At 56.5% G+C, this 10,065-nt stretch overlaps 1 protein-coding gene across 1 annotated transcript; it reads left to right on the top strand.

The window, feature by feature from the left end:
* Positions 1 to 1,710: 1,710 nt before the first annotated feature.
* PPP1R1A (protein phosphatase 1 regulatory inhibitor subunit 1A) lies at positions 1,711 to 9,492 on the top strand. The gene is made up of 7 exons (XM_032493039.1): positions 1,711 to 1,949; positions 5,621 to 5,681; positions 6,706 to 6,743; positions 7,041 to 7,104; positions 7,689 to 7,844; positions 8,714 to 8,820; positions 9,348 to 9,492. Exons 1-7 carry the CDS (start codon positions 1,866 to 1,868, stop codon positions 9,351 to 9,353), a joined length of 516 nt encoding a protein of 171 aa, XP_032348930.1. The 5' UTR covers positions 1,711 to 1,865; the 3' UTR covers positions 9,354 to 9,492.
* Positions 9,493 to 10,065: the final 573 nt, after the last annotated feature.

The following is a 10,065-nucleotide window of genomic DNA, read 5'->3' as shown; positions in this document are numbered from 1 at the left end:
TTCAAGTTCCAGCTCCCAGGGGCCTGGTGAAATGGGGACAAGTCACCTATTTAAAGGGCACCTCCGACCTGGCCCTGTGTATGTGTGGTTAGGAGATGGGCGAGTGGAGGGAAAGCCGGAGCAAGTGCTGGGTCCTACTGGGTCCTGGTGTCCCCATCATATCCTTATCCTTTTGGCTTCATGCCTTCACATTCCCTCCCTCCACTGTCACTTGGGAAGGGGAGAGATCTGGGGATCCCCCCGGGCTGGCCCTGGTATATCAAAGAGAGCAAAGGGACCACGCAGATGTAGGCTGGGTGTAGGGGGGTCATTCCTGGACTCCAAGTGACAGCAAAACAGGAGCCAGTTAACAGCAGATAGAACTGGCCCCCTGGGCCCCTATAACCCCAGCCTTGTCCTGAGGAAACTGAGCCTGGCCTGGCCTGCTGTATGTAAAGGGATATGGCTAGGGGGGAGGGCAGGGGAGGTTATTTTGGGAGGTAAGAGAGGAAAGGGCAATGTGAAATCCAGATCAGGGAAGGGCTGCCGGGGAGAGGAGGCAACTGAGGACTGAGGCTGACCCCTTAGAGAAGAGGATGATCCCAGGGCCCCCAGAGAACCAGGCATTCATTTGACTAGAACTTGCCAGTTGCTCCGTTTAAGACTAAAGAAACAGATCTCTGGCTCCGGCCCCTACCCAGCCACTCCCTCAAAACTCTCGTGCCTTCTCCCCAAGCCCAGTTCTTCTCCCTCAAAGATTCATCCAGCCTCCCCAGTGCTCAGCACCTCTCTTCCCTCTATCGAGTGACCCCCAGCCCCTGGCAGAGTGCCCACCAGCTCCTGTGAACGTCCTATCTCCCTCACTAGTACTGACATCTTGGTCCTACACCAACCTAGTAAGTTCTTCACATAGTCTCACCTCCATCCCTTTGGGACAGCAGATCATTTTCATTATTCTGCCAGCAGTAGAACTGGAAACCAACCCCATCTGTAAGCAAGCCACCCCACTAGAGGAGTTTCCCTCTCCACCCGCAGGGGCATTCTCCCCTGGCAGGCCTTTCACCTGCTTTATATCCCCCAGATTTAGCAAGCAGAAAGAGAAACTTATTTCACAAGCTTTACCAGTTCCCCACCCCCATGGTCCTCACTCCCCTAGCCCTCCACCCATTGTCATCAGCACTTCAAGGGAGAGGCTCTGGAGACCCTCTTAGACCTCAGTCCCCGCTCCCTGCTGCAGAGTGAACCCAAGACCTGTGCCCAGACCCGACGCCTCCCGTCCAAGTTTCTACCTCCGCTCTAGTGTTTTCCTCTCAATGAAAAGTCCCTCTCCTGATCTAACTTGAATCCTCCCTGCTGTAAGCCTAAATCCCCTTTCTTTTCACTATGCGGCGACCCCTTTAAGACTGTAAAGGAAATCTTCCTGTCGCGTTTGCTGCCCCCTCTCTCACAGCGCCCCTCCACCTTCCCAGCCCCTCAATTCCGCCCCAGCTTGGAGAAGTTCATCGCGGCCCATCCCCTCCCTGCCCAGAACTCTGAGGATCCCTGGGTGCCCTCCCGGGCTGTGTTCACTACGACCAGGACCCGGCCACGCCCGGTGGCCCACCGGCGGGGCGGTTACCCCCGCGGCAGCTGGCGTTGCAGCCACGACGGGGTTAAGGCTCGGGGCTGGGGGAGGGGGAGGGGGCCGGGAGGGGCGAGTGCGGAGCCAATCGGCGGCCGCGGAGTCCCCGGGGCAGCGAGCCGGGAGCGCTGAGCCGGGAGCCGGGAGCCGAGCGCGCCGGGCTGGGGCCGGGCAGGAGCGGAGCGGAGAAGGAGCGCGCCCGCCCCAGCCCCAGTCCGTCGCCTGCCCTCCCGCCGCCCCCTGCCGGGCAGCCGCCGTCCCAGCCATGGAGCAAGACCACAGCCCCCGGAAGATCCAGTTCACCGTGCCTCTGCTGGAGCCGCACCTTGACCCCGAGGCGGCGGAGCAGGTGCGGAGCGGGGCGGGGCGGCCAGGGACTCGCCCGGCAGAGGACGAGAGACCCCGGGACCGTGCAATCCGAGACCCCTGCTCAGCCCTCCCTGAGTCAGGCGCCCCTGCCAGGGCCGGCGCGCCGTTTGGGGGTCTTCTCTTCCCTCCCCCACCGTGGGAGCCCCATCGCCCTGTCCGTGCTTCTTCGAGACAGACTGACGGATGAGCGCCCGCACTCGAAGCGGTTCCCCGCGATAATCGCTCTCTGCCTCCCCAGCCCTGGGGAAGGGGGCCTCCCTGAGGACACGACCCCTCCCCCCTTCGCCGGTCTCGCATCCCCCACCCAGTCAACGCCCGCCAGAGTTTCTGAGCTCGGCGGGGGCGCCCAAGGGTGTCGGCAGCGTTCGGGAGGGGGTGAGGGAGAGGGCAGGCGAGGGCGGGAGTTGAGAGAGGAGCAAGAGCCCCCAGCCCTCTCCTAACTGGGGGCGACCCTGCCAGACTCCAGAGAGTGAGGACGAGAAGGGGTTGAGTGAATCTGCGAGGGCTGCGGCTTTGCGGGAGAGGAGTGGTCGGGTCTGCAGGCTGAGGCGCCCCTCTCTGCCAGTCTGGACACGTGGGCCCTTATTCCCAACTCTTGCCCTTTGGATTGGTAGGGGGAGGGGGCCGGGGAGGGCGTGGAGAGAATGGCTCCGGGAAGCCAGAGGTGGGGGCTTACTAGGGGCTGTGGTCCAAGCCCAGCGTCCGCGAGGGAGAAGCCCTGCCCTGGCCTGGGCTCAAGGGGTGGGAGTCCGGGGCCCTGGCCCAGCCTCCCGGCCAGGCCTATTTTTAGCTCAGAGCAGCCTGGCAGAGGCGGCGGTGTATGAGAGTGTGTGAGCAAGTGTGTGTCTCCGGGAGAGTGAGCATGTGTGTGGGGAGGGTGACCACCCGTGGTCGCTACTACCGCCCATTTTTTAAATATTTGCTCATTTGCTCATTGCTCCATCTCCTTTCGTGTTCTCTGTCCCTTCACCTAGACACCCCCATTCCTAAAGAATACCCACTTCCCACAAGGACGTGCCTCTATTTCCCCCAACTGGCTGCCAGCTTCCAGGGCTCTGGCTGGGCCTCCCCACCTGGAAAACTCTGATCTCTTGAGATGGGCTGGAGACAGTGTTCTTTCTGTTGCTCCAGCTCTTTGGTAGGATAAGGGCTGGATGTGAAGGGAAAGGCCCGGTACACACACCTCTCTTACATCTTGAGCTTCCCAGAGTGTAGGGAGGGGTTAGGGACTGTGTCTCCAGCCTCTCCCTGGCCTGGGGGGAGCTGCATCTCCAGACCTCAAGATGTGATAGTAGGAGGGAGGTTGGTGAGACCACAGACAGCCTGAGGATGGGGATGGGAACGAAGCCATGAGCACAGGGAGCCTTCCCTTGGAACTGGGAAAAAGGCTGCTACTCCTGGAGGCAGGGGACTGGCCAAGATAACCTCAGACACAGGGGAAAGGGCCCAAGAGTGTTGGCTGTGGGCTTAGGAGCGAAGTTCTAAGCAGAACTACCTTCCACAGGCATAGACAAGGCTCGCTACCTGACACCTGCATCTGTTTGGTGTTAGAGGAGGCAGGTGTAGGTGTGTGTTGGGAGGAGGAAGAGGAGAGTGGGAGGCCAGCTGGACCAGGGGTCTAGGGGGTCAGGGGAGGACCATGAAGCAGCGCTCAGGAACCAGAGAGAAAAAGAGAGCAGAGACTTAGGCCTGCTTTTCTCCCATCTTCAGAAATCTGTGTCTGCTTGGTGCAAAATTCGACCTGCAGCCTCACCTCAGCCCCTCTTGCTGTGTTACCCAAGTGTGTGGGCAAAAATCTCCAGGCTTGGCAGGAGCACCCAACCCAGACCGACATGAGAGGGCAGCAGGGGTTGGAAACTCTGAGTTATGGAGCACAGAGTGGCTGGGGATGGAGGGGTGCCCATAGCTACCAGATCTCTGGCATGACTGGTTTGGAAATAAATCAGAAGCAAAAGCACCAGGTGTCCTTGAGAGCTAGGATTTGAGATAGGGGCAAGGAGAAAAAAAAAGAGACTCGTTTCCTAGTAGTTCAGGTGCCTGGAGGTGCTTCAGGGAGTCTAATTTTACTCCCTCCTGCTGTAGGACATCAAAATTCTCAAGGACACTGAGTGCTTAGAAATGTTGTCCAAGGCAAGGATATTGGTTAAGGAAGGGACCTGTCCAGAGCCCTGCTGCCCTTTCTGTCACACTTTTAGTCTCTTCCTCGGGCTCCACAGCCCACCCTCTCCCTGTCTTCAGCTCCCCTCCCCCAGGACAGGAAAGAAATGGAGAGGAGTCCTCTCCTAGGAGAAGGCTGGCCTCTCCCCACATGCATGAAGCACACACACCGGCCTGCTGGCCCCCAGTACATTTGCACCAGGAAGAGCCAGAGGTGTGCTCACACTTAAGTCTGTGCAGTGCATGCATGTATGCACATGTGCATGCACACACGCACACACCACTAATACTGCTGCCAGGGACCTTGAAATGTCACCAAAAAAACCAGATAGCACTGGATTCTCCTGAGAAAACAATCCCTACCCCAAGCTACCCCCATACTATGCACCTGTTTCTTCTACAGGGAGTCCCTCTCTCACACCAACCCTGCCCCTCTTGCCATGGCTGGTACCCACTTTCTGGGCATAGAGAAGGGCTCATGTCTTACCACCCCCACCCCCATGGTAATGACTCTAAATGATGGACACACAGAGATAGGAATCTGATCATTCAGTGTCCTCAGCCTATTCCTCTCAACCTTGGGAGGTTTTTAGCCTCTTTCCCAGCCCCATTTGTCTTCCCTCCCCTCTTCTGCCCGGGAGGGAGCTGCAGGGACTCCAACCCCACAGTTCTCTTCATTTCCACGGCTCCGGAGAAAAGGGGAAAACTACGTGTCCCAAGAGTCCTTGGACTGACTTCAACAACAATCAACTTTATTGGCAGCATTACAAAAGGACAGAGGCAGGGAAAGGGGGCTCAGAGGCCCAGCAGTCAATCAGCTCTTATATGTTAATTTCTTAGAATGGGACCCTGGAGCCCAGGATGATTTTTCAGCTGAGTGTTAGTCCCCAGCCAGAGTCCTGCCTGCCTCAGGCTCCTCCTCATATTGTATTTACCATGACAAGGATTTCTCCAGACTGTATTTCCTGACAAGTCAGAAAGGTGGTGTGTCCAAGGATAGGGAGGGGATGATGCAGTGAGGAGCCTGGGCCAAGGAAATGCCCAGTCAGCCCTTCCTTCCCTGTGCTGTCCTCCCAGGCTGGGCGGGGACTGAGGTGCTGCCCACAACAGGTTCCAGTCCGTGTGGGGAGCGGGCTGGGGGACTGAGGGGAAGAAAGCGTTGTGCCCTCTCCGGTTATTTCTGAGCATTGATCCAGGATGGACGGAAAGACAGTGGGCCGGAGATCGATGCCTTAGCACAGATATAGCTGCTGAGATGGAGAGCTGGGGCTAGGGCCCGGTGAGATGCAGTGACAGAAAGGGGGTTGGGGGAAGCAGGGAGTGGGTGGCTCTGGGTCCCCAGGGGAGAGGGAGGAGCCCAGGAATGTCCACCCTGAGACCACAGGGTCAGTGTACCACGGCACTTTTTGAGGTGTGTTAAGTGGGCAGCTGGGATTTTGTTGCTGAGTGAGTAGGGCTTTGATGCTTCCACACATACCTGACCTCTTCCCTCAGATCCGGAGGCGCCGCCCCACCCCTGCGACCCTCGTGCTGACCAGTGACCAGTCATCCCCAGGTAACCCCAGATGGATCGCTGAAGGGAGCAGGGGCTGCTGAAGACAGCTGGGTCCCAGTGAGAGAGGGTGGGTGCTAGGGAGAAGGGCAGATCTGAGGAGCCAGAGATCTCTGACCCAGAGACAGGAAAGTGGTGGCTAGATTAGCAGGAGGATTTCCTTCAGAAAGATGGAGCAGTGCTAGGGAGAGGAGGGAGACCACCTGGTTCCCAAGCCCCCCAGGAGTTGGGGTGGTCAACAGAGTACCGGTTGCTGTGGCAACAGCTTTCCAGGTTTCTCCAGCAACTGAAAGGCTGCTGCCCCCACCCCCAGAGGCGGTGACAGCTGTGAAGGGGAGGGACCGCCTCCATCAGCTCTTTTCCTGGCCCCCAGAGGGGAAGGGGAAGGTTAGAAACAGCTCAGGGAGCAGCTGGCATTCTGGTCACCCGTGTCCCCATCAAGGTCTGGGGAGAGAACAAGGTCTCAGAAAATGTCAGGGGCGCTGGTGGGCGAGTGGCAGAGAGGCGGTGATGCTAATAAGCCAGACTGGAACTCAGGATGCCTGAGTCTCCAACTTTCCTCCAACTACTAAAAAAGACTATAACCTCCCGGCCCGGTGGAGGACGCATTTGCTGTTCTTTACCTGGTGTTCCCTCCTAGGTGTGGTTCAGTCCTGGATCTGGGCAGGGGGAATAGTTTGAAGGGGAAAGAGATGGATACTTCAGAAGAAGGAAAAAAGGAAAAGGACCACAAACTCTGCCTTCAGGAACCTCCAGGTCTGAGGCAAGAATAGAGATGCCGACGACCACAGAGTCCAGGACAGTACAGGAAGCAGCAGATAAAACCGGGCAGGAAGGCAGGAGGGAGCTGGAGGATGGAGGCTGGGGACAGCCACCAGGGCCAGCTTCCTGGGGGCAGATGTGAGGGATGGATCAAGAAGGAGGTGACTGCAGAGGCTCCTCCCCTTGGAAGTCCGCTTGGCGGCAGGGGTGGGAGGAGCCTGGATTTCCCATTCTCATCACTTTCTTCTTTCCATCTTTCCCTCAGAGATAGATGAAGACCGGATCCCCAACCCGCTTCTTAAGGTGAGCTGGTCCCTCCCGCTCAGCCCAGCACAGAGAACCCCCAGACTCATTAGGGGATTATCCCTCAACTCCCCACCAATCTGTAGGACGTTTTGGCTCCCTCTTCCCTGTGCCCCTAGCATGGGCTTGAGTGGATGCATACACACACACCCCTGTGTCCCTCACACACAGACTCTGTGCTCATCATGAGGGGTGGGGGGCAGGAGTTTTCTTCCCCCACTTTCTGAAGCCCACAGCTAGTCCAGAGGGGGAGGGTGAGAAGGGCCAGCGCCCACCTGTGCTCTGCACCCTTCACAGCCGGCTTTGTCCATGTCTCCACGGCAACGGAAGAAGGTGACGAGGACCACACCCACAATGAAAGGTGCGGAAGACCCTTCCCCGCCACACCTGATGCTGAGCAGCAGCCACATTGACCCCTTTGGAAGGAATCCTTGGGAAGTTGTTAAATCTGCCTTTATTAAAGGAGGGTTGTTGCTGGACCAACCAGGGCTGGATTCTAGCCCTGACACCAACTAGCCTGGTAGCCTGGGAAAACCTGCTTGACCTCCAGGGCCCTGCATACTGCCTCCCTTTGGCAGTTAAATCAAGTGTGTGAACTCACCCACAGAGGGCACAGCACATAGGAGGCGCTCTAATATTTCTTGAATCTAAATTGAGTCTTTTCTCCTGACCCCAAGGGGGACCATGTATCCCAGCTAGTCAGGAGGCTCTTTTGTTCTTAAGCCTCTTCCCTTCCCCTCCCCTACCTTTGAAAGAAGTAGGTTTTATTGTCTAGCTTTAGTCCCTCCTTATTGCACAGAGAACATCCCTCTTCACTGGATTTCGGGACAGAAAAGTCAAACCACACAAGGCAGTGAGTGCCGGCCCTGTAGTGGGGCTGTCGAGTTTGAGGGCCCACGGAGGAGTCTGGGCAGTCATGCTCTCTCCCTTTCTCTGTGCCCCCAGAGCTCCAGATGATGGTTGAACATCACCTGGGGCAACAGGAGCAGGGAGAGGAGTCTGAAGGAGCCACTGAGAGCACAGGGACCCAGGAGTCCCGCCCAGCTGGGATCACAGACACAGAAGCGGAGTCAAGGCCGGGCACCTCTGGGAAAGCACACAGTACGTTCAGGCTGGGGAGGGGCCAACCCAGGGGGAGGCCAGCCTTGCCCAGTCACTGCAGAGAGGGGCCCAGGGAGAGCCAGAAACTGTCTGGAGAATATGGATTCTTTGTATGTACGAGGCAGTGGCTGTGTTTTGCATCTCTTCACCTTTCCTTCCGGATGACACCATCCACTCCCAGCTGGGACTTCAGAGCTCCCTGTTGTATGGGGGGAGCCCACCATAATGGGAGCAGCACTGGGGCTAGAATCCTGGCTCTGCCTCTTTACCAGCCCAGAGGCCTTGAACAACTTACTTAACCTCAGCCTGTAAAGCGATCATGATGACGCCTTGGATTGTTTGTGAAAATTACATGAGACCAGTCCTGAGTCCAGCGGCGGACACACACGATGCGTGCAATCAGTGGGAGCTGAGTGCCCACGGGCCCTTATCCCAGATGTAGGCCAGAATTCAGAATTTTTCCAGTTTTATGAAGGTGAAGCGTATATATATTGTATGTTACCTCCTACCCCGAGCAGAAACACATTAATATTTCTGCAGTGAAATGAATGGTCCCACTCAGTGGAATAAATAGACTATAAAAAGCCTCATCTCCTTTCAGGTCAGGTGTAACCACACATTGAGACCTTACCCAAATTTTTAAGCTTTTTTTAGAGGGTTTTTTTTTTTTTCCTGATTGCAGATTTAAAAAAAAAAAAACAAAAAACAGTGAACCTAAGTAACAATTGTGACCAGAGAAAACCTTGCTGGTCCTGGGCTCCTCTCAGGGGTCACTGGAGCACAGGACAGGGTGAACAGAAGCAGCACCCCCTCTCCAAGCCCTCATGAATAACCACCCCTCCCTCCCACCACCCGTTCTCCCTCTCCAGAACCTGCAGAATCCATCCCGAAAACTCAGGAGAGGGGCAGTGAGAAACCCAGCACAGAAGACCCCTCAACCCATATACCACCACTGGATTCCCAGGGAGCCAACTCGGTAAGAGCCCAGGGCGGGGCTGTGGGCCGCAGGACAGCAGGCTGTGTGGAGAGGGCAAGGGCGAAGATCTGGAGTCGGGAAGAAGGGGAACCAAGGACCAGCTTCAGTCACTGAAAGGCTATTCTCTATGGCCAGAGGACTGGCCTCTCCCCTGACAGACCAACAGAGAAGTGGGATTAAGCTGCAGCAGGAGGGATTGAGGTTAGACTCTGTCTCAGGATTTCCAGCTCCTGAAATGGGTGATAGAAGAAAACCACGGAGTTTCTGATAAAGGGCCTTTGGAACCCAACGGGAGAGCTTCACCTGTGTAGGCTGAGAGAGCAGTGGTCCTGCCCGCAGTAGAGAGGCTGATGGAATAACCTCGTGAGCTTTGATTTTACAGTCTCCCCTCCCCTATGTAGACTGGACAAGGAGGGCAGCCACTGGGGTCAGACAGCAGAAGTTCGAGACTAACGGGATGGTTGGATGGGCAGTAGGACCCCCGGCCTCTCACTCACCTTCTCTTTCTGCCCGCTTCCTCACAACAGGTCTGAGAGTAAAGGAGGTATCTTGGAATCAAGACTGCAGTTGGGAATGCATGGACACTGGAATTGTTTCTTATTTCTTCACTTTTGGGGAAAATTTCTTGTTTTTAAAAAGTGATAAAGTTGGTGTTAAGTCCTTGGCACTTTCCTTCTTTCCAGACTTGGAGCATCTTTTCTCCCTCCCCTCTTGTCCTGCCCTCTACATAGCCCCCTTCTCTTCTGCCCAGCTGCCTCTGGAAAGGAGGAAATACGGAAGCTGGGCAGGAGCCTTGGGAAAGGAGTTTTTTCCCAACCCTATGCTTACTTGCTGGGGGTCAGACAGGTGGGAGGACTGACTCCCAGGGCACCAAGAAGGAAGGATGGCCCCAGGTTCTCTTCATATTGAGGAAAATATATCACCATCCCGCAGCTGGGAGACTAGGAGCCCTAAGGCCAGTCCGGCTGCGGCTGTGCTGTAGGCGCCATCTGCTGGAAACAGCTAGGAACTGCACCTGGGCACCACCCATGGGAAAGAGCAGGTGTTGTGTTGTGTGGATGCCTCCCTGCCTGTCCTGCAAGGCTCAGTGAGTCCCAGGCTTCAGGATGTGTTCCCTCCTCCAGCTGTGAGGAGACCACCACCCCGGTTCCAACCCATTAGCAAAGCTGGATGGAGAAGACAGTGGCTATTCACAAAGAGGCCCTTGCTAGGAACTGGAAAGGTCAGCTCTCCCCTTTGTCCTAG

The sequence above is a fragment of the Camelus ferus genome, chromosome 12 (assembly GCF_009834535.1).
Source record: "Camelus ferus isolate YT-003-E chromosome 12, BCGSAC_Cfer_1.0, whole genome shotgun sequence".
Taxonomy (NCBI): domain Eukaryota; kingdom Metazoa; phylum Chordata; class Mammalia; order Artiodactyla; family Camelidae; genus Camelus; species Camelus ferus.
This window is presented reverse-complemented; position numbering and strand designations above follow the sequence as displayed.